At 48.4% G+C, this 22,588-nt stretch overlaps 1 protein-coding gene across 20 annotated transcripts in view; it reads right to left on the bottom strand.

Moving 5' to 3' along the window:
• Gramd1b (GRAM domain containing 1B) overlaps positions 1-22,588 on the bottom strand; it is a 227,975-nt gene that overhangs the window by 6,414 nt on the left and 198,973 nt on the right. For 15 of the 20 annotated variants that reach the window (XM_063255956.1, XM_063255957.1, XM_063255960.1 and 12 more), the window contains 15 exons: positions 20,837-20,921; positions 20,166-20,269; positions 19,199-19,294; positions 17,808-17,888; positions 15,268-15,383; positions 13,691-13,847; positions 11,763-11,952; positions 9,700-9,843; positions 8,790-8,908; positions 8,450-8,592; positions 6,714-6,817; positions 5,910-6,113; positions 4,871-4,961; positions 1,496-1,603; positions 1,064-1,253 (listed from right to left, as the gene is read on the bottom strand). In XM_063255956.1, coding sequence (XP_063112026.1) covers positions 1,064-1,253; positions 1,496-1,603; positions 4,871-4,961; positions 5,910-6,113; positions 6,714-6,817; positions 8,450-8,592; positions 8,790-8,908; positions 9,700-9,843; positions 11,763-11,952; positions 13,691-13,847; positions 15,268-15,383; positions 17,808-17,888; positions 19,199-19,294; positions 20,166-20,269; positions 20,837-20,921 — 1,932 coding nt within the window. Of the gene's footprint in view, positions 1-1,063; positions 1,254-1,495; positions 1,604-1,651; positions 1,941-4,870; positions 4,962-5,909; positions 6,114-6,713; positions 6,818-8,449; positions 8,593-8,789; positions 8,909-9,699; positions 9,844-11,762; positions 11,953-13,690; positions 13,848-15,267; positions 15,384-17,807; positions 17,889-19,198; positions 19,295-20,165; positions 20,270-20,836; positions 20,922-22,588 lie in introns of those variants that run through there. The other 5 variants (XM_063255976.1, XM_063255959.1, XM_063255958.1 and 2 more) reach the window with 2 other exon arrangements.

Below are 22,588 nucleotides of genomic sequence, written 5' to 3'. Positions count from 1 at the left end.
CTATCTCAGAAACAAACAAACCAAATGCGCTCCTTAAAAACAGCTCCAAAGGTGAATGTAAATACTGGGTCTTACGAGTTGTATTAAGACTAATTTACAGCTAAAATTCCACTATGACCACTTTCAGTTCTGACTGTTATTCCATGAAGCTGTGATCACCATGAGGAAGCTGAATCTCACTAAGATTACACCCTTCTCCTCATGGTCACAAACCTATTAATAGCAAAGTTGGGATTCTATCTCAGTTCTAGCCAACCAGGTGACATCAGAATAACACCTTTTTGAGAACAGAAATTTTAATTTAGGGGGACAAGTTTGGAACTCTTTGATTATTTTGCATAGGACAAGAATTTCCCATGGCCTTGGCAACCATATGGGGGCACTTTTATAAAATATCCCATTTTTCTAGAGAAAAGAAAAAGTTATCTTCCTCAAGGCAACTGAACTAATTATTGATTTGTGCCCCAGTCTAATTTCCTTAAATGTGGTTCTTGGAATAGGCTAGTTAACTATATTACACAGACAAGTTGTAAAACAAAGATGTAATATAGTCATCCAGTTTGAGGGTGACTGTAAGTAAAAGAGACAGACAGAAGGAGAGAGAGAAAGAGAGAGACAAAGAGACAGAGAGAAAGAGAGAGAGAGAGAGAGACAGAGACAGAGAGAGACAGAGACAGAGACAGAGACAGAGAGTCATAGAGAAGGAGATGGACAAAGAGACCAAAGTGGACAGAAAGAGAGAAGGACAGAGAGACACAGACAGAAAGAGACAGAGACCAAGTGAGTTCTTATTTCATCTAACCTAGTTCTTATTTCATCTAATTCACAACCTTTCTGTGGCAAACCCAATGTATTGTCATTATTCTAAGGAAGGCATCTGTTTCTAACTGCCCATTCAAAATTGGCTTTACAATCAGAACAATAGGTTGTCTGGGAGAAGAATGAATGGGAGGAGGAAGGACTTCAGGAGAGGGTAGTGACAGAGACCGGACCTCTCTCAGAATTTACAGGGAGCTCCCACTCCTGAAAGCTAGGGGGAGGCGGAGAGGACGGGGCATCTCACCTGGTCAAGGAGCATCACTGAGGATTTGATGATCTCCCTCCACTTTTGGAGCTCAGTATCGTGGTACTTTTGTTGGGACTCTAAGAGCTGGGCCCATTCTGTCTGAGACTGGGGTAACCTGTGGGGCAGAAGAAGGGGCACCCCAGCAGCTGGAGTTATGCTCAGCAGACTGTCCTGTGCTCCCAGACCCCTAAAGGACAGAGAGTCACATCAGAGTGCTTTGACCTCTGCCAACTGCCCCGGGACTCCCATGCCCAAATAACAAGAGGATGACTACAGGAACAGTGTTTTGGAGCTTGCCTAAGAGCTCATCCAAAGGGCTGTCCCCTGGGCAAGGGGGTGGGGTGTCCCAGGGGAGGCAGAGGTCAGGGATCAGCACTTGGTGGGGTACAGGTGGATGTGGTACACGTACAGGGGTGTGGCCAGGATTACCTTTCTTGAAGCCTCAGACCCTGCCAGGCAGTGAGGGTTTGGGTGGTGTATTCCAACATCCAGAGCTTGTAGAAGAGCATCATGTTAAGGAAAACCAGCAGCACCAGACTAGGAGAGAGACGCAGGAATACAGCAGCAGCCATGAGATGGAATCTCAGCCAGGCCTCTCCCCACCCGCACAGGCTGCTGTGCCTGCCCACGGGGCCATCGGAAGCATCTCGGGGAGGACATGAATGAGCCGCAGGGATGAAGGCAGGGGCACAGAAGAGCAGCCTGACCTCCCCCAGGGGCTGAGGGCACAGCAGGAGAGCCATGGAGAGGAGTGTGGGTGAACGCACTCAAAGTGGAGACAGCAAGACACCTGAAATCAGGTGCCGGAGCCAAGGAGGTAAGCGGAGAGGAAACACGATTAAGGGTGAATCAGAGCCAGTACCTGAAACAGATCCTAGTGGGAGCAAGGAGAAAAATGGGGAGGAGGCAGAGGTTAGAAACAGGAGCATGGGAAAGGAGGAAACTGCACTTACACTGAGCCAGAGATAAGTGAGCGTGTAAGAAACACGGACAGCAAAGACACAAGGAATGAGTGTGAACTGGCAGGAAGGAACAGGAGGAAGCGCAGTGGATTTATTTTTAGGTTTCTTGGAGATTTCCTGATCAACTCGATGCTAGGAAGGAAGACCTGGTGGGGTCCCCGGCTCTGCTGGCAGATCTCCCTTAAAGCTGCAAAGGCCCCCCCCCCGCCCTTGTCTCTCAGGGGTCACAGGGACCAGCGGAAGCCTCCCAGGGTCTGAGTGAGAATATAAGAAGGACCCAAGGGCTGGAAGGCCCAGTGGGAAGTGGAGATTCACAGCGTAGAGATAAAACTAGGGGTGAAGAGAGGATTCAGAGACACAGAACTGGCCCAAATCTGGGGTCACCACTTAATTCCTTATCAGGTTTCCCAGCTTCTCTGAAGCCCAGTCTTCTCAATAAGGACATACCCCTACTGAAGTTGGTCCATGGATGGGGAAGAACAGATGTAAAACACTCTGGCGTACAACAGGCCGGCCACGGAGTGGACGGAGAGACACACATAGGAAGAAAGAAGATGACAGAAACAGGAAGGTAAAACAAACAGGTGGGGGAAAAGCTGAGTAATGGGGAAGAAAGCCTTCACTAAGCCTTAAACTTTTCCAAGTGTGTGTATGCGAGTGATTTTTTGGTTTGTGGTCCTGGTACTGTGGAAAGGAGTCTCGATTCAGCCAGCAGCCACAAATCCCTGGGCTCTTCTGCATTCTGGGTAAGCTCTTTCTTAAAGAACTCTGAAGTGTGTGCTGAACTCCAGCGCTCCTGTCCCAAGCTATAGCCATGTGCACTGAGTTATCCGAATGGCCACCTCTTCACGTCATGTCCACTTCTAGGGTCCCGTTTACAACCCTGGTTGTGCTAGAAGGCCAAGGGGCACCCTTGGGTGCTGTGACAGTAAAGACTCTGATTGAGAGAAGAGGCGGGAGGTTGAGTCACCACCCTGCGGGTAGATGCTGGTTAGGGGCTTGCCAGACACTGGCCAAACGGTGCTGTGTCCCTCTGCTGACACAGCCTGGGTCTCGTGTGCTGACATGGAGGGTCTGCTTCTCCTAAAACATGCCTCGGGGCTGGCTGACGCCATGCTTCAAGATTCACCCAAATCAGAATGCAGGGAGCTGACACACAGAATTGACCTCAAGTTAATGTTTTCTATTTACCAAAATCCAATACTAGATGCAGTTATGACAAAAGAATGCCACGAATCACATTAAATTGCTATTGTAAAATGTGATTACTGATTTTACACCTGTCTTCGTACCTATTAATGCTGTAATACTGTAACATCTTGGTTTCTAATGCTATAGTCAGGAAAAATTCTAATCTCCTTTATGTTACACTTCAAATATGCTTAGTAGATTCCTTTAGTTCCTCTGAGGATTTCTTCCTCTAAGGAGTTCCCCAGGGTCATCTCTGGCCTGTCCCTGACACAGGGTATATGCTACTCCACTTACACATGGCCTTAGCACTGTGGGTAATTAGCATGACTCCTAAGTAACAGGTGCACACCAACGAATTCACGCCACCTCCCCCTGCATAACCCGTGACAACTCAGACATTCTGGAACTGAGTGCGCTTCTCGAACAACTTCCCACCAAATCCCAGGTTTCTGTTAATGGCACACCCTCCTACAGTCCCTCTGATCAGAAGCTCCCCTTCCTTCGTGGCATAACCAAATGGCTCCTAAATCTTCCCCTTCTGAGATCTCTCCGTTCCATTCCCTCACTCAACCCGACAGCCATTCTCGCTGAGACCACTGTGGCTGGCTCAGATGGACCTCCCTGCCTCGGGTCTTTTTTCTTCCAATCCATCTGCAATATTGTCATCAGGCCAGTCTGGCCATGTCACTTGTGGGATTCCTCCAGTTTTCCAAGGGTAAGGCTGTACTCCTGGCTCTGCCTTTCTGCAAAAGCTTCAGGGAGGACTTGAGAGGCCCCAGAAGACAGAACTAGAGACGGCCTGATCCCCGGTGTGCAGTGGGGAGAGTCCATGTCTGCCGGCAGCTACTGTGCCCGCCAGCCACCCAAGCCAGCCTCATCCAGGGAAGCGGGGATGCAGGCAGGGCTGAACCAAATGGAACCAAATGTTCTTGGCTGTCCCATCTGCTGCCTACTCAATATGGTTTACAAAATTCTGGGCAAGCACCGGCATGAACATCAGAGCTAGCAGTGACCTCCTATCTTAATCCTTATTTCAGTCCACTGCTCATCTCCCTAGCTTGGTAACATTTCATGCAAATTATTGAGTCTATGGTTTAATAATGTCATAGAGTTACACATCATCTACATTACAATAAGAACCTATTTGTCCTGGATTAGAGTCATCAGTTTTATCTAGTGACCCTGCCAAAGTGTGGGCTTCATGAGTTCATGGTTCTAGTACCTGGCACTGAACAAACACCCAAAATGTTTCTGCAAATGAACAGACGCCTAAAGTGCTCTGGAGTATCCTTGGCTTAGTGTTATCTATCCTCCTGTGTAAAAATTCTAAATAGCCTGTCTCTCTCACCCACTTAATACTCTAGTTCCTTAGAGACATGGGTGCTGTGTATGACTTTTTTTCCCCCTCTCTCAAAGCCTATTGTACATAAATGCTGAGTGAAACAGAAAAAAGAAGAAAAGAGGTAAATGACAGACAGAAATGGATCCAGACAGACAGGAATACAGGACAAAAAAGAAAGAAAAAAAGAAAAGAAAAGGGAAAAGTGCAAAGAAGCTCTCCCACACACTTTGAGGGGTAGAGGATGATTTTCCTGCATCAGACAGAAAAGATGTTGTGGCAGGGGTGGGCTGAGAAACTAGAGTTCCTTACACACAACTGATAATCATCAGCAGCTTGGACACGCTCTGCAGGTGGAGACCACTGGGAGCATCCTCGGGGATGTGCCTCGTCTGCGTGGAACCTGTGGGGGAATAAAGCACGGTCACAGTCATGGCTCAAAAGTCCACTAACTGCTGACACTGCTCAAGCACCAATGCTACAGCTGTTTCTCCTGGCCCTGCAACAGGAGCAGACAGACTCTCCAAAGGGAAAGGTCGCGATGAAGTCAGGTAATCAGTGAACAAATAAGAAACTCAGTGACCTCAGTAGTGGGAATATGCAGGTACAGGACACAGTGAGCTTTGCAAAAGGAAGGGAAGGAGTCCAGGACTAGAGGTATCTGGCTTCCAGGCCTGGCTTTATCCAAAATCAGCCTCATAATACCTAGAAAGTCACAAAACCTCTCTGAGAATCAGATCACTTAAATGCATCAATCAGAAATGGTGTGGGTCAAACACCTAGCCAGGAGTGCTCTGATTAAAGCAGAAAGCAGGGTTCAGGAGGCCGGCATTATCCTCCCCTTCATCTGCCTCCCTCATCCTCCTGCAGTTCTGATGAACTACCAGCAGTGTGCAGAGGACAGTTTGCAAAAGATGGATCTGTCAACTTCTAGGTCCCTTGCTAGGTTTGGGAGACCAAGGGACTAGGGACTGCTTTAGACTCCCTGATCTTTGGGTTATAAATGAAACCTAGGATGTGGCTTTTGGCTTCTCCTTAGTGTCTTTTCCCTAAAACACGGATGATGCACATGAGAGCTGATGTGGGCAGCCATAGAGCTTAGGGAACAGAAACCCAGAGGAAACCTTTGCTAAGCAGAATTCATAAGGGTTCAGGAGAGGCTGAGGAACTTAAAGGGCAAAGGGAAGTAGACAGAGCATCGGGAACTTCTGATTTAGTAAGTTACATTCAAATTATGGCAAACTCGTACCCAGGACATAGAATGAGCATGCATATATGTCATGGCGTGAGCATATGATTCCAGCCAGATCGAAGACCCAATCCATACCACGCATCTCCACCTAGAACACACCTGCTACATGCTTGATCCGGTGGCCCACATCTTCATCAGTGGGTGTCGTGACAGGGCTCATCACCTCTTCCAGGTGGGGCACCCGCAGGTGGGCATGGGGCCGCTTTCTTCTCCGCACTGTCGGAGCCTTGCTGGCCTTCTCCTTGGGAGACTGCCTGTGCATCTCAGCCAGGTAGGTACTTTCTGTTTTGGTGAGCTCACTCTCTGACAGGGACAGAAGGATCACAAGACAGGCTGTCTTCCTGTACTTCCAGCCCTGTGCAATGGCCTCCACAAGTTCTACAAGGATGACTTTTCTGTTCTGTATCCTAAGAAGTTGGCCAGTTGGCAGATTACCCTTAGGATGCTTGCAGCAAGTAATTCTGGGGTCCATCCCTGCTACGCCTCTCTTCTGGGTTCAAAGTTGCATAGAGTCATGCGCACCAGTATCTGCACATCTCAACTAGACATAGGTACAGACTGGAGGAGATCACATACTTTCTAAGTAGAGGCATTCACAAGTGATTCATAGATAGCTCTCAAAAAATTATCATCACCTTGAGTATCACAAAAGGTGCACAGGGGTAGGTTTTACACATGCCTTAATTATGTCATAAGGCTATATTATTAGACAGTTGAAAATGCTCATATCCATATACACACTGAATTGGTATCCATCTGGTGGGCAGACTTAGGGACCCCACAAAGTCACTTCATTGTCTCTGTCTCTCCCTTTACTGTCCACTTCCCATTCCCCTGCATGACAGCTGGACAGTCCACTTTGTTTCTGCAGCTCAAACAGCACTGAGAGACCATAGCACTCACCTAAGTGGCGGAAGTAGTCCTCCAGCCCACTCCAGAAGTTCTTCTCAATGAAGGTTTTCACTAAGCCCCAAGGCTGTTTCCGATAGCGCAGCTCTGTGGAGACCCTAAGGAACAAGCCAGGAATAAGATCACTGTTTCACAGGCAGCCCCACCACTGCTGGGCAAAGGGAATTCATGTTTACACCCAAGGCAGCGTTGCATCTGCATTGCATTTTAGATGTTCAGAACTCTTTTTGTCTCTCTCATCATCCTCTCTTTCTGGCCAAAGAAAACAGGAACTCTGTTCTCATTTTATAGTTGAAGGCACAGAAGTTCTGAATATTTGGGCAAGCCAGAAGGAATCTGAATCCAAGCCCAGAATTCTTTCACGATCCCACACTGTGTCCATACCCCTTGCAGCATGGGCTCCTCCCTGCCCTTAGAGCAGCCTTGCTTGCTGCTTCCTTGTCGGGTGAGTGTGTGTGCGCCAAGAGATCCAGCTCATGCTCCCTGTGTGCAAGGGCACCTGCCCTGCCTGGCCCCTCCTTGGGGATGCTACTCCTACCTGGAAATACCTACACTCTGAGCCAGCTGGCTTCAGAGCCAGCACCTGCTCAGTGCACGGAGCATGGGCTTGTCCCTGTGAAGTTCTAGCCAAGGTCCACCAGCTTGCTTGTGTGGACTGCACAGAGACCCAGGACAGAAAGATCCTCTGAGGAGTGTGGAGTTAAGAAACAGGCACTGAGCACTGATGGGGGCGGGGTGCAAGTGAGGGATGTGAGAGGAGACAGCAAGAATGAGAAGGAAGGCAGAAGAGAAGTGTGAGGGAAGGGAAGGTTATGAAGATCAGGGAGCAGCACAAAGCACTCAGCTCTAAGGAAAACCAAAAACTAAACAAATAAATAAAAATGAAGAGGATGAGAAAGAGACAAGATCTTTGGGTTCAGGTATTAAGCTTTTTCTTGCCTCCTACAAGATCTGTGTAACTCTTAACTCCTACTTTATTTGAATTATATGAATGAATTTCTTGCTCCTTACAACCAAAAGAACTCAGCCTGTAACACAGATAAACAATGTGATGATTTCCCAGCGGGTGTGTGTCTTAAGTTCTCAATTAGACCACATGCTTCTTAAAACCTTGGCGTCTACACTTCCTCCTCCCCGTGACTGTGCACCAGTGTCCAGAGCTGAGTGTTCATCCTTGCAACATTCTCTGGACTCTGATGTGAAAAGGCTGAGAGCTGCCCAAGAAGGGTGGGATTCCTAACAGGAACACCAACAGAAAATCACGATTCCTAGCAGGGACACCAACAGGAAATCACAGCACCCTCCGCCTGTGGCAAAGAGCATAGGCTTTTGCTTCTAAGAGCTGAGTTTCAGTACTGAACTGGTGACGAGACTCTTCACAGTGACTTATCTGAGCACTAGTGGTAAATCTACCTTCTGGGATCATTCCAAAGAGTCCAGCAAAACTAGAAAACCCACCTACACAGTACTGAGTAAGTCTCAGACAACTTATAAAGCGTGGAAGTGATAAGGTCTTACTAAGAGGCATTCCAAATGGTAAAGGGAACACAACATAGAGACAGGAATGAGTCATCAGCACAGAGACCTGAAGGGCCCAGGAGGCTTTTGTGAGAAGATAAACTAAGAGTCAGCAGGTAAATTCTCAGGCTCTGTCCCTCAGAACAAGGGGACATCATCTAACAGAAAGACCCATCTGAACCCTTGAACCCTCAGACCCTTGAAACCCGCACCTGAGTCGACTCTTGTTTCGGGCCACGCGGGTGAGCGTGTAGCGATTGACGGTGTAGAAGTAGTCGTGGTAGGGCACGTCGTGGGTGAGGACCTCCGCATCGACCACGTAGCATTCGCTCTCCTGGCTCGCCTTGTACATGGTCTGTGGGGAGCAAAGCCTACTGTCCAAAACTGAAGAGCAGCAAGACCAGAAAAGAACCTTCTCGAATCTCCCCACCCCACCCAACAACTCCCGAAGGGCAGACACAGAGCATCCAGCCACCACTCAGCCCTCATCCTTCACTCCAGTTCGGAACTTCCTGGCCCACTCGGAGCCACCTCTGACCTCTTTGGGCTCACCTGTGTCTCCCTGACAGTGGCAGTTTTGGGAGCCAGAGGGTTGGTAAGGGTGATGGTATAGAGGATCACTCGGCTTTGGTTTCCATTCTCTTCCTTCTTCCACGGATGGAAGATGATATCTGAGGGGAGAGGGCAGCGGTGGAGTGAGGAAGGGAGAGCGGTGCCATTCCCCACATCTGGATCCCCCCGCCTGTGAACTTCTCGGTCCATGCTGTCTACCAGCAGCAGCACCCTCCACCCAGGAAGCCAATGGGAGCCCAGGGGCCAGGAGAGCAGGGTGGGAGGAGGGGGAGCCGGAGCAGAAAGGAGCTCATTGTAGCATTGCTGAAATTCTGCGCGGGGCTCCAGAATGCTGATTGTTCCCGGACTAGGGCAGAAGGTCCTGAGGCCACCTACAGGGGTGCTGGCAACACTAGAGTTACTGTGGCAAGGGCCCTGGGTCCCTTGGGAACAAGTTCTCTCCTCTAGGGCATGACCTCTCCGTGTCCCTAACATGTCCTCTTCCAGCAGAGGGACTTGGTGCTACCCAGAGCACAAACCCTCTGGGTCCTAGAAATGAATCCCTGCTCAGTCCCTTCACAGCCCAGGGCTTCAGGTTCCTGAAGCATCAGTGCAGGGCAGCCCAGGACCTGCGTGCAGGCAGCTTTGAGGACTGAATGAGATGCAAAGCTGGAGGCCAGGCAGGTCTTGGTCAGTACTGATTCTGTGGTGCCTGGTGACAGAGGCCTTAAGTAAAGATGCTGCACTGGGGGAAAAGAGGGACAGACGGCCCGAAGGAGCTCCTGTGCCAGGTAAGTCCAAAAAGAAGGCAGCTGGACCACTAAGTGCTCCGGCAGAGGAGACTGTCTGGGAAGAGGGGGAGAGAGGAAGGAGAAAGGGGAAGGGGCAGACAGCCAGGCAGGGTCCAGACCAGAGAAGCGCCGCTGCTCCATGAAGTCCCGCAGGAAGGGCGAGGTGGTGAACAGCAGGTCGTAGAGTTTGTCCACACTGAAGTTAAAGACCTCATTCACGTACTGCCGGCCGCTCAGATCCTCATAGAAGGCCTGCACCTCCCCTGCACCGAAGACAGGAAGCGGAAGTCAGTGGTGACCGCAGAGAAGGTCAGGAGGCCCCAGGGACACTCCCAGGGTCCTAATGTCTCTCTGGCTAACGGGACCACCCAGACTGAGGACAGGAGAGCTTGAGTTCTGGTCTCCATGGCGCTGACTTTTCCTCTATCATTAACTTCCCTTCAGTGGAAAGGCAGGTCATTCACTCTAGCAGACTCTGTCCATTGGCTCTTTACAGAGAGTTTGATCATGCACTGCGGCTTAACAGATTACAGAAACATCGTAAGGAATGAATGGTTAGGTGATTCCATCTTTGTATGAACATCAGAGTTTATCTACACTAAGATGCTCCCACACCACTAAGCATTATCATCTCATGCGAATGCCTTTGGATATGCAGCCAGTATGATTATGGTATTCAAGACTATATTTGTTTTTATACTTGCAAATCTCCCTAATTAAGCTAACTGCAGACTAAACTCCAAACAAATGACTAGTTGCTAAGGTTGCCTGTACCTCAAAGGATGCGTTACGACTGACAAGTGACACTGTGACCCCTGGCACAGGTGAATTCAGGAGCTGCCAATTAATCTGGAATGATCTAATGCCGGGCTGGCCCCAAGAGCAGTGATTCCTAACCACCTAGACATCTTATATCCCCTATGATTTCCATACCTCTCTTTAAAATAAAAACTTGTGATTATAGCTTTATTACAGCAAAAGAGTATAGATCAGAACAAGACAGAGAGAAAGACACACAGAGCAAGGCCGGGAAGGTTTCAAAAGCGAAGCGTTTTTCACAGTCAAGGGTGTCACACCCACATGGCACACTAGTCTGACAATATGAAGAACACTGCTAATCAGGGAATCTCATTTGTAATTTTCAGAATTTTATTTCTGCTAAAGGGGGGGGGTGTGTCTCAGGGCACAGGTGAGCCGCTCGGTCTTAGTGCTCCTCCCAAGTCCCAAGTGCTTTACAGAACCCAATGATTGCCACTTCCACGGGCTGGGACATGACCTCCAATAGGAAGGAGGCTGACCTTTCTGTTCCCGCTAGGATCCAGAGAGAGGAATACTGTACAGAGATTGTGCCTGTGACTGCACAAATTGAGCGCTGCCCAAACACAGCAGAGGATGTTCACGTCTTAGTTTATGTGGGTAGCAGTCCTGATGTGGGGCAGTACCCATGCTGCATGGTCTTTTGTACTGATTCTGGATTCCAGATGGGGTGGGTGAGCCACCAGCTCTCTGGGTAACCTCTAAGAGAGACTGTCCACGGTTTAATAAATGATTGTGTCTCTGCCTACTGACTAGAAAATGCCTATTCAGTGGAGGAAAACGAGCAACTAATTTCATGAATAGTGAGGCTTTGGTTTCTCTCCATGGAACATAAGCAGCAGTGGCTTCCTGTGTGAGCTCTAGAAGATAACTCGATGCAGGGGTGAAGACCAGGGTCTCTGCTCGTAGTAGACAGAAGGGAGTCTCCGAAGTCCATGTTACCCAGCAGCACTTCCTCTCTACTCTGAGCTAGAGTCACCAGCAAATTTTGTAATCACTGGAAGGGAATTTCTATTAAGCTCTGTCTCCAAAGAGCAGCTGACACATGCTTTTTCTTATGGTATTAAACACTGCCTTATCTTGTGTGCCCGAGAAGGACGAAGCCATGAGGCAATCCAGTGTTGACAGGGGTACATTTTATGGCAAGGGAAGATGACATCATTGACAAAACAAGGAAACACAAACATAGAACAAGGAGGGTCTTGCAGTGTCTACTTAAAAAGGGGATGTGTACAAATAACAAGCAGACATTTTAAACAAGCTTGATACCCACCCTCTACCAGGAAACAATAAACTGATGCCAACATCACATTGAGACTTCCTCTAAGCCTTCAAAATGAGAGAGGAAAGGACACTCTGGACCCACCTTCGTCATGGGTGTCTGAGGAATCGCTGAGCTCAGTGGGAATGTCCTCATTGTCATTAAAGTCCAAAGAAGGGGAGTTCACGGGTGGGATGATCTCAATCTTCTCCGCTATGATGTTGTCCATGGCAAGCTCCTTCTCCAAGGACCCATCACCCTCCAGTACCTCTTCCTCCAGAGGCAGGCCATCAAACTGCAGAGGACACAGAGGGGTCACCTACCGGGGCCATCTGGTTGGATCCCTCACCAAAGGGGAACCAGGATGTGGGCCCTGGAAGCACTCATTGCTAGCACAGCTGTTGAGGAGCCAGCCTAGAGTCAGGTGCTGGGCTCTCCCTGCTCTGTCTGCTGCAGGAGATGAGTAAACAGCACAAGGTGCTGCCACTCATTGTGCTGCCCACTCGATTGGCACACTGAGACCACAGGTGGACAGAAGAGGCACCATTCAGTCCAGGTCCTGCTTGGGCCACACCTCCACTATGCTATGACAATATCAGCCTGCCTCAGCCAGACATGGTGGTACACACCTGTGATTCCAGCACTTGGGAGGCTGAGGTAGGAGGATCACTGTGAGTTCGAAGTCAGCGTGAGCTATAAAGTGAGCTCAAGGCCAGCCTGAACAGCATAGTAAGATTTGTCTCAAAAAGACAAAAACGAAAACAAAAAAACAGCCTACTCTAGTAGTACATTTGTTCTATGAAACTCAGACAGTATCATAGGCTTTTCCTGGATTCATTCCCATTTTAGGGCTGGAAGGAATCCATACAGTCCTTTGTATTCTAAAGACAAGCTCAGAGAAAGAGATGAGAACCAGCCACTGAATGAATGATATCCCCATTTTGAGGCCAGGTGGCCTAACTCCTTATCCCCTGGACACAAGACTCCCACTTCTGAAAGTCCTTTTCTGTGAACTCGTGCCTATTCTGCCTGCTACCCATGACCTCTCTTTCTTCATCAAGGTTTATCTTCTCCATAATAACGTCACTGAGGACAGAGCTCACCTCAGACATTTTCATAACCTCCATAAAGTCTAGTACGGTGGGCAAATAAACCACAGAGACCTCAATAAATATCAATCAAATGGGTTCATAAAAAGTGAACTCTTCTATGGTTCTCTACTCACGCATAACTTTGTATTATGGTTTATGTCTAGATGGCCCCTGAGGACCTCAAGCGCTCATAGGCAGGACTTTGGGAAGGTGACTGGAATCTGGAGGCAAGTGACATGTGATTGGGAGATGGGCCTGGATGGGAGAGGTGATTATTACCAAGAGCCTGGCCTGGAAGGTGTGTCTCCCTTCCTGGTCTTCCTTTCATAGCTCTGCTCCCTAGACACCAAGGTGCTTCTCTACCATGCTGTCCCTCCTTGGAACCACCAGGCTATGTAATGAAACCTCCACAAACTGTAAGCCAAATCAATCCTCTCTTCCTTTATTTACTTATGGGGGGCACTGGGAATTGAACTCGGACCTTGCACTTGCCAGGCAGGCGCTTAGGCCACTGACCTATATTCTCAGCCCCTCTCCTCTTTTAATTTGTAGGTGTTGAGTGTCATTTCTCAGCAACAAGGAAAGTAACGTCAACACTCTGGCTTCATATCAAGGCAGTGGGGAGAAAGAAAAAAAACACCTAGACTAGTTCTTCACCACACGGGCTCCTATCAAGCAGCCTCCAGGATCCAACTCATGCAGTGGCTTTGGCATTTTCATAATCTTCCTGGAAGTTAAAGTAATCACAGAACCTGAGCACCAAGAGTCCAGCTCTGGACCCAGTGACCACAACCACTGGAGTACTGAGTCATGCATTCCAGGACACTGCCTTAAAGAAGCTGACCCCAAAGGACCCACATCCTTCTCACTACTCCCCAGGCAAGGCTCCAGTGGAGTTCATTGTACCGGGTCAGGGCAGTGCCCAGGGCTGACCATTCATACCGAGACAGGAGCTTCGCTGCTTCCTGTGGAGGTCAGGGTGCTGTTGGTGATGGATTTCTTGGGCAGCTGTGGGCTGGCATCTGGCTTGGTCTCTATGCTGCTTTTAGATGAGCTGTCGTTTACTTCATTCTCTTCTACAGGGATCTCCTCACAGTAGCTGGAGAAGACATCAGGAACCCATATTAAAATGGTCACACCCATCCATTCATCCAAAACTACAGGCTCCCCTGCTTCTTTATTTCATATACAATCTTCCTGAGCATACACTGTTTCGTCTGGACCTAAGTACTACCTAGGTGGCACTGCCCAAATTCTAGATCCTAATAAACTCCTCTGAACTGTACACCTAAGAGGAAAATCTCCTTAAAATGAAAGTTGTTGCTGTTCGAGGGACATTCCCGGGGCACTACTGCAGCCTTCCCCAAGGTAGCAATCATGGTCTTTGCATTCATCATTGGCATCAACATCTGACTTGCACCTTCTACCCCATCTGGGTGTCCAACAATTCTAAATAAATCACTAGATGCATTTTAGGGATGATTGGGTAGGTATTCACAGAGGTTACGTGATGCCACTATTGTCACCATCAGACACCAGTGTTTCTCACCAAGTCAGGGTCTAAGTACGCATGCAGTGCTCTTTCCTTGCCTTCTGTTCCTCCAGCCTCTCTCATAAATACCCGGTCTCTGCCGGCCTGTCACTCGAGAATCCTTGGTGAGTCAAAGTGCTGTCTCCCACCATGCAACGCGTGATGCTCTCCCTGCTCCTCCTTCCCCAAACGGTCTTTCCAGGACTCTGTGTTTTGCTTCTTCCTCTTGTTTTGTCCCCCTCATCCCAGCCCCTGAGATTCCTTTCCTGTTCACTGACTGACTCACTTGGAGGTTTTAGCCAGTCTCATAGCTAGTAGCCCCCAAGTTCCAGACTTCCCCATGAACTCCGCACTGGTTCCCAAATGCCTACTTGGCCAACAGCCTTCTCAGTCTCCGCTTGCCTCAAATCAGCCTCCTCATCTTCTGCCCAAAACTGTTTGGCCTCTCAGAACATGACCATCTCAGTTTGGAACAACTTTATCCTTCCAGGAGGAAAATCCAAAACATCACCTTTGATTCCTTTCAGATCTATCAGCATATCCTTCAAAATATATTAATAAACTTATTCAGGAAACACTGATATTTCTGCTGCTATCTTCCTGATCCAAACCACCACCATCTCTCACCTACATTATCTGAATTATTCATCAGTCTCTTAAGGGGTCTCTCAACTGCCCTGTTTCCCTTTCAGTATATTTCTAACACAGGGCAGAGCACTCCTGTTAAAATATTAAATGAGACTTTATCCCTGATCTGCTCCAGACCTGCCATCCCACTCTGAGCAAAAGCCAATCATCACACTGGCCAAATGCCTGTGCCCTTCAGTTTCCCTGACCTCATCTCCAACCACAGCCCCCTTCTCCACTTTGAGGTCTTCCCATAGGTGCCCCAATGGTCACCTCTTCAGGGGCACGGCTGTTTAGACACCACATTCCCACCAAGGCCCTCAGTGGTACCCTAGCCTGGAGTGCCCTCAGCCTCACTCACCCCATTGTGTTGAAGTCGTCGTCTGGGGGTACATAGTCCTCGTCGTCGCTGGTCAGGCCCAGCTCGTTCCCGTAACACTGGTGCACAAAGTGCCAGAGCTCCTTGGGGCACAGGGGCTGCAGGGGAGAAGGGCAGCAGCTCTGACTGGCCTCTCTCAGGGCCTCTTGTTCTGCACAGAGGCACTGAGCCGGGCTACTCTCTCCCTAGCTAACCGAGAGCTGAGCGGCTACCTCCAGAATAAAGTCATCTGCTGAGGACTATGGGTTACAGCAGAGCAGGCTAATGGCCCCTTCCTGGCCTATTCCTGCAAGGCAGATCTGCAGAATGGGATCAACTGGGCTCTTGGGGAGGTAACTTCTTCACCTTGTGCTCCCAGGGATGAAGTCCAACACTAAGTACAAGAAACCCTGTTCCACTGGCGTCAAGATGATCTCAGAGCTCGCTTAGGGCACTAAGCACTCAGAGGCTCCTGACCTAGTCTTCCACTGACCACAGAAGTCTTTTATATTAATTGCATCACACAGGGACTCAGGCTTGACATCAGAAGCAGCATATTCCATAGCTGGAGAGGTGGACACATAAAGAGTCCTACACTCTCATCGTTTAAAGGACCTTTAAGGTCATCCCTTTCCACTCTCTGACTACCTGAATATTGTTTTCTGTTTTCCGAAGTACAGTTAGTTGGTCTACAATTCCTTGCATTAGTTCCAGTATTTTCTTATGCTACTGGGTGCTTGCTTTAAAAGCACCATCCTAAGTCAAGAGTTTCCCAGGAGAGGAAAAGGAATATTAGAAGAACTAAGCTCAGAGGTGGAGGCCATGAGTGGGTTTCAGAATTGAAGGAAGGGAAGGTGAGGAGAACAAATATGTGAAAACAACAGCAAGAGAAAAAAAGGAAAACAACAATAATCAATTATGTTTTATAAAGAAAATCAAAGTTCAAGAAGGTTTGTACCAATAGACTTCATCAGGAATCTGAGAGCTCCCCAAGATTTGTCCTTTCAAGGTATGGTTTAAGAACCAGGTGCTTGGCGGGACACCATGGGCCAGCACTGTTTTCCAACCCAGAAGAAACATGGCAGTTGGGAACCCCGTCTCTGGACAAGCAGGGTTTGGGGTGGCAGCTGGCTGTTACGCTGACTGTTACACTCCCTTCTTTATCTGGACCTCTTTCTCCCTGTCTCTGGCCATCAAGGACACGTCTCATCTTGCCTGGGGCACATTTGCCTCCTATCAAACTACACCCTAGCCTGCTGCATTGTCTTCCCTGTGACACCTTCCCTGACCAATGCCACCTGGCAATCAAGGTGAAGACAGTCACAGTCAGCCAGCCCACACCATCACGTGCAATTCTTTACTACTGTTTTGGGAGGCATTTAGGAGCCATGTGGATTACCTTGTGCCTTCCTGAGAAATATAAGAAGTTGTATTCTAAAAATTAAACCTGGTAGTGGAGATGGGCAGGCATGATTTTATTATCAATAAAGACTAGTAAAGGCACATGTGAGCTCAAAGAAGCTATCAGGATTTATACCAGGGCTATAAGACTCTCAGATCAGAGAAACTCCAAATTAAAAAAACAAAACAAAACCAACAGAAAGGACCACTCAGTTTTCTTCAGATAGTAGTTAGGTTGGGCTAGAGTCAAGGCAGACACGCACATGTATTTGAATACATACATGTAATGTTTACAATGTTAACTATGAGGGAACCATACTAGTAATTTTTCCCCTCATGTCTTCTTTTCTGACTTGAGGCGGTTCCCATCAGAGGGGAGCTCTCTGAAGGCAGAGACCTTGATAGGTGATCTGTGTCTCTTCCCAGTGTAATTCTAATACTCCAGTAAATAATGGATATCAATTTTAACTGAATTTGCTTATTTTCAGTATTTCTGATGCTGTGGTGTCTGGGGCCTTGCTGAATGGGGAGGAACCCCTAAGGTTAGGAAATTCCTAGGAGAAAACAGGTCACTCCTATGCAAATAATCAAGCCAAAAGCTACACCTACCAGTTTCCATTTTTCTGTAGCTTGAGCAAACTTCCCTGGCCAGGAACTGGCAATTCCAGACAGCCCCTAGACCCCAAGCCTGCTGAAGTGGGTCACAGCCAGCCGATCCTCTACCGGCGTGACCTGGTTCTCCTGCCTGGCTCATGGGCTCTCCTCCCTCTCTACCCTCTGACACAGCTGTGCTTCCCTGCGGTCAGGCCTGGTGGAGTGCTGCCCTTGTATGAAAACTCCTCCTTTCACGACATTCATTTCTGCACGGTTCACCACCACTGGTTAAAACAAATCCTTATGTATTTTCAAACAGTGGCGCTGAAGGGCCCAAGGTCACAAGCACCATCCTTGTGCAGCATGGGCTCAGATCGCCATCTCCAGGGGGAAGGCACCTTCCTCGCCCCACTGAGGTATCTCCACACCACGTGGAGGTGTAGGCTTCTGTGAACACGACCCTCCAGTAGGGACAACGGCCAAGAGGAAAGGACACCACGGGAGGATGTACATGAGTGGCCGCAGGTCCCAGCTGCCCAGCACTTTACCTTCTCAAGGAGTGCGTTCTGCCAGAGCCGGAACATCATCATGTACGTCCTGTCCCGGGCCCCGAACGAAGTAAAAAAGTGCTAGAACGGGAAAGAGAATGGCCAGGCAGACCAGTTCAGACTCTCAGCACGAGGAATGGAAATACGTTCTTCTTTTTTCAAAATTCAAGACACTGATGTCAACCTCAAGTACAGTTCTCAGGTATCTGTGGTCATCACAGAGGCACTTTACTGATGGCACTCAGGACACCAGGGTTCAAGGCACCTGCAATCTAAATTCTTTCTGCAACCAATTCTTTCCATTTTTTACCCACACTTTGTTCAGTGTTTTTCTCTCTGATTTACTGTCTCTGTCTCCATAAAAACATGTCTTTCACTCACATAATGGGGCCGGGCTGGGGAGCTGGGAACAAGCTTCAGCAAAAAGATAAGACAAACCCCATGGCCATTTTAATTAATTCAGCTAGTAGGTGAACGTTAGTACTGCAATGCCAGGCACTAGTGTACATGTTACGAGTACAACAAGGTCTGAACAGAAAAGGACTGTTTTGATGGAGCTGACTGATGAGCAGGGAAGAGACACAAGACTTTATTGCACACCCATTAGGTGCTTGATAAATGCTATTTTATTTAAAGTGAAAAAACCCCCACCTTAGACGATAAATGAAGCTACCACCAATGAGCAAACCAGCAAGGTTAGACAACTTGCATGATCACAAAATTGATTGCGTCAGAAGCGGATTTCAAACTAAGGACTATCTCAGCCTGGAGTCTCATGATTTTTGCCCATGAATAGCTGGAGTCCATGAGAATGGCAAAAATTATCTTCAGCAGAAACCTAGCCCACCTCTTCACTTAAATCTGTTAGTCTTCACACTCTGATGAAAGGTCCAAGGTCAAAAATCATGCATTTCCCTGTCACGAATTTTATATACCGCATTCTCCCATACCGCTAAGGACTATTCAAATCCAGTCAGACTCTTCATCCTCTGGAGACATGATCAGCTATGCCATTAAGTAACGATGACTACTTACATTTGTATAGTGCTTTACAATTTAGTATTTTCAAATATGTGATAGTACTTAAGACTCTGTTTAAATAGATATTGCAAGGTCACTTTATATATGAGAAAACTGAAGCTCAGAGAGATAAGGTACCTACAAGGTATTCTGGCTCCAGTTCCAGGGTTATGCCAGCCACCCTCACCCCTGCTCAGCTGCCAACCACTCTGCCCACACAGGAAGTGGTTCTATATCACACTACACTGCCCAACCCTCACCCCAATCCCAGTAGCTTGCAGATTGAGGAAATTCAGGGTCAGGAACCCAGGAGCAGAGTAAGGAGTCTGGAGTGTGAGTGGGTCAAGAGGCCAGAGTTCCAATCTGCTTACCTTTTCGGAATCAGTGCAAACTTGGATGGCATTGGGAATGAGGCGAGCTGTTTTTTCTTTAGTCATGGAACAGATGTCTTTCAAACGGACTGTCAGCTGGTAGTGCCACAGGGACAGAGAGCGGGTAACAAGCAAGAGGAGACGTTAGTAGTGTCAGGCAAGGAGTGCCCGTGTGGTGCCAGTGCAAACAGACCACAGTACATGCATTTAGAACCTTGCAAGAGACCGCCTTAGAGAGTTCCTGTTTACCCTTTTATGTAATGGAGGCCACAGAGGGAGACAGGGACTGGATCTGTCTACAGTCATGGGTATCTCAATTCCTGGACTAGGAGGCTTTCTTTCTCTTTTCTACAGTCTGCTAAATGTGCACACGCCCTGCAGCTTTGCACCCGCCACATATAAAACAACCAGTGCTAGACGGGACCATAAAAATCATGCAGTTGACCTTTCTCTCCCTTATTTTCTAAGGCAAAGAAATAGGCCAAGAAAGTGAACTGGCCTAAAATCATGTATCTAATTAACTGCAGAAGACAGAAAGTGTGTGAGGCAGTACTGAGTTCCAATGCCTTTCTGCTTCATTATGTCTCCTCCTGTAGTAACTCATGGCAATAATCACCTGCATTTCCCAAAGGCAAATGCTCTCAGAGTTCTCTTCCGCACCCAAGAGCAGGGAAGGAAGCACATGGCAGACAAGACCCTGTTCCTGGGACTTAGGATTGGGCCCACTTCAGCCTTGGCATTTGTCTCTGTTCTCTATGCAAAGGTTTGGGAAGAACTCAAAGTCAGCGAGAGGCAGACAGTGAGAGTGTTCGGCTCAGTTGTGGCAGGCAGGCAGCCCAGGGAGCCAGGCCCAGGACTTTTTGGGTGGGGGCAGAGTCCTGGGGATGGAGCCCAGCGCAACCTTGCGTAAGCTAGGCAAAGGCTGTCCTGCTAAGCAACAGCCCCAGCCTGAGTCCCAGTTCCTTACCAGGGTTTCCCAGCGGAAGATGTTGCTGTAGAAGCAGATCCAGTTTTCCGAGAGGTAGAGTCGGCCCTGAAGAAGAATGTCTCTTTGGAGTGCACATGAATAATCTGTGATAAGAAGCAGGACAAGGGAAGCTTAGAGACAAGAATACTTTTAACAAGACATTGTACAGTGGGTGTCCCTCCCACTAGCAGAGGGGAGGCTGAGCCACCTGCCACCTGCCATTAGGGTGTGAGACGCCTGGACTAGTGAACAAGAAAGTGTCTGGCATCTCATGGTCTGAATAGTGAAGCAGTAAAAGATGCTACTGCCCAGAGGTGGATGAATGAATGTCACGCGAAAGGGGCCAAAAGGGTTAAGGATAAAGAGGCCAACAAAATGCAACAAATTTTGTTGGCCTCTTTATCCTAAATTTCTTCCCTCGATCTGTGATTCAAAATTCTGCCTGATCTTTGGCCATCTGTAGAGACAACAGACTCCAGAGCCTGCCACATGCATGGTGGACAGCCCTGAGCCCTAAAAGTCGGGGCCAGTGCCTGGACATCCTCTCTCCCTGTTCCCAGACAAATGCACTCCCTGGGTTTGGCTCTCAGCCTGCACATAGAGACAGCCCAAGCGCCCGTCCTGGGACTCTCGGATGTCCTGCCTACCCGATTCCCAGGGCAATAGCTCACCCACAATGAGGCGCTCCGTGTCTGGAAGTTGCTTAAAAAGCTTCCTGAAGTCTTCATTTCTCTGCTTGTAAGTGGGGCTTAATACCTGTGGAACAAAGATCAAAGTTAGCAAAATGTACCCTGGTTTTGTGGTGTTGGGGAAGTAGGCACGGGGGAGCAGGTGCTTGTGTGTTAAAAAGGCAAAGATGAGGCTTTGTTACCCCACAGGTCTTAAGGGGCCAGGTTAGGAAAAGGAGTTTGGGATGGAAAAACAGTACAGAGAATCCAATCTGACAAAACTGTTTGTTTCAGTGTCCATCAGTGAGAAAACACAAAAATACTAAGCCAGGTTCATAAAGCTTCCAAAAATATGGGAAGGTTCAACGCCTGCAGGACACTTCCTGGGAGACACCACGCCAACTTTTCATGCTCTGCAGGAAAGTGGGGATCCAAGGGGACAAGCCCAGTCCCCAGCAGTAGCCGTGAGAGTGTATGGCCCAGTGCACCTTGCAGAAGTTGTCATGGAAAACATGGTAAGCACCCAACTATGTGCAAAAGACTTGAACTTAAAAATGATAAACGTAATTCCTTAAAACTTGTAAGACCAGTCCTGGGAAAAGCACAAAAGCACATCTGGCAAAAGAGGCATTCAGCTTCCTCCTCATCCTTACAGAATTGTTTTCCACGCTCATGGTACCATGGACACTCATTAAACAGAGGGGAGCCCTGGCCTGAGGTCACCAACTGGTGATCACAGGAAGATCTCAGAGAGGAGGAGCTCTGTTATCCTCAAAGTTCTGGGAGCAAAGGGGCTCGGGATGGAAAACCAGTGCAGAGAATCTCATCCTGCAGCGTGCTGGCATCTCTTACTCCCTGGTCCTGTCTGTGCTCATCTTCTACCTGCACCTGAGCCACAGATCTCCGACTACTGCTGTCATGGAGCCATGGTACAGGCTCAGATCCAAGGCCACCCAGCAAATCCTTGGAGATGACACTAGCCAGCAATACAGACAGGAACATTGCCCTTTCAGAGGGGTATGCATGCATGTGTGTGTGTGCAGTGTGTGTGCGTGTGTGTTTTACTGGGGATTGAACCCAGGGCCTTCACATGAAGTTACATCCCCAGCTGATTTTTAAAATTTTGATTTGGAGACAGGATCTTGCTGTTATGTTTAAGTCAAACTTTATGTTAAAGCTTTAAAACTTTATGTTACAGTCAAACTTTCAATCCTCCTGCCTCAGCCTCCCAGAGTCAGCAATGGGTACAATTTTAAAATGAAAAATGAAAAGAATAAACATTAAAAAAGACAAGCTCCCATAGACAAGGGATACCCAAGGTTGACACATAACAAGCACAACCAAGGGAAAGCCACAGACAGGGCTTGAGAGACGTCCACACTCCGCCTCGCTATGTACTGACCTATTTATGCAGAAACAAGGCTGCTGACTGTCAGCCAGGAGCACAAGCCCAAGGAATCCTGCTTGGGACCCATGCGTCCTGGTCTTTTATACTTTCTCACCCACATCCCTGGGCACCCACTAGCATACAGCTGTCACGGTGAGGGAACGGCCCTGCGACTGTTCATATTTGGGCTTTCTATAAAGCTTGACTGCCTGATTGCCAGTCCATGGATCTTCCCATTTGGCCTGCTGCATGCTGTAGGAAACCAAGGCACCAAGAGGTCAGCCATGAGCCCGAGAGCATGACGACCAGTGGGCACAGAGCAGGAACCCTGTCTGTGTACCAGGAAGCTAACAATAGGGCTTCCCCAC

This window comes from Cavia porcellus, unplaced genomic scaffold (genome assembly GCF_034190915.1).
Source record: "Cavia porcellus strain 051 isolate PalLab524CR breed Dunkin Hartley unplaced genomic scaffold, mCavPor4.1 scaffold_9, whole genome shotgun sequence".
Lineage (NCBI taxonomy): Eukaryota > Metazoa > Chordata > Mammalia > Rodentia > Caviidae > Cavia > Cavia porcellus.
Note: the sequence above shows the minus strand (reverse complement) of the source record. Positions and strands in the feature narration are given on the sequence as shown.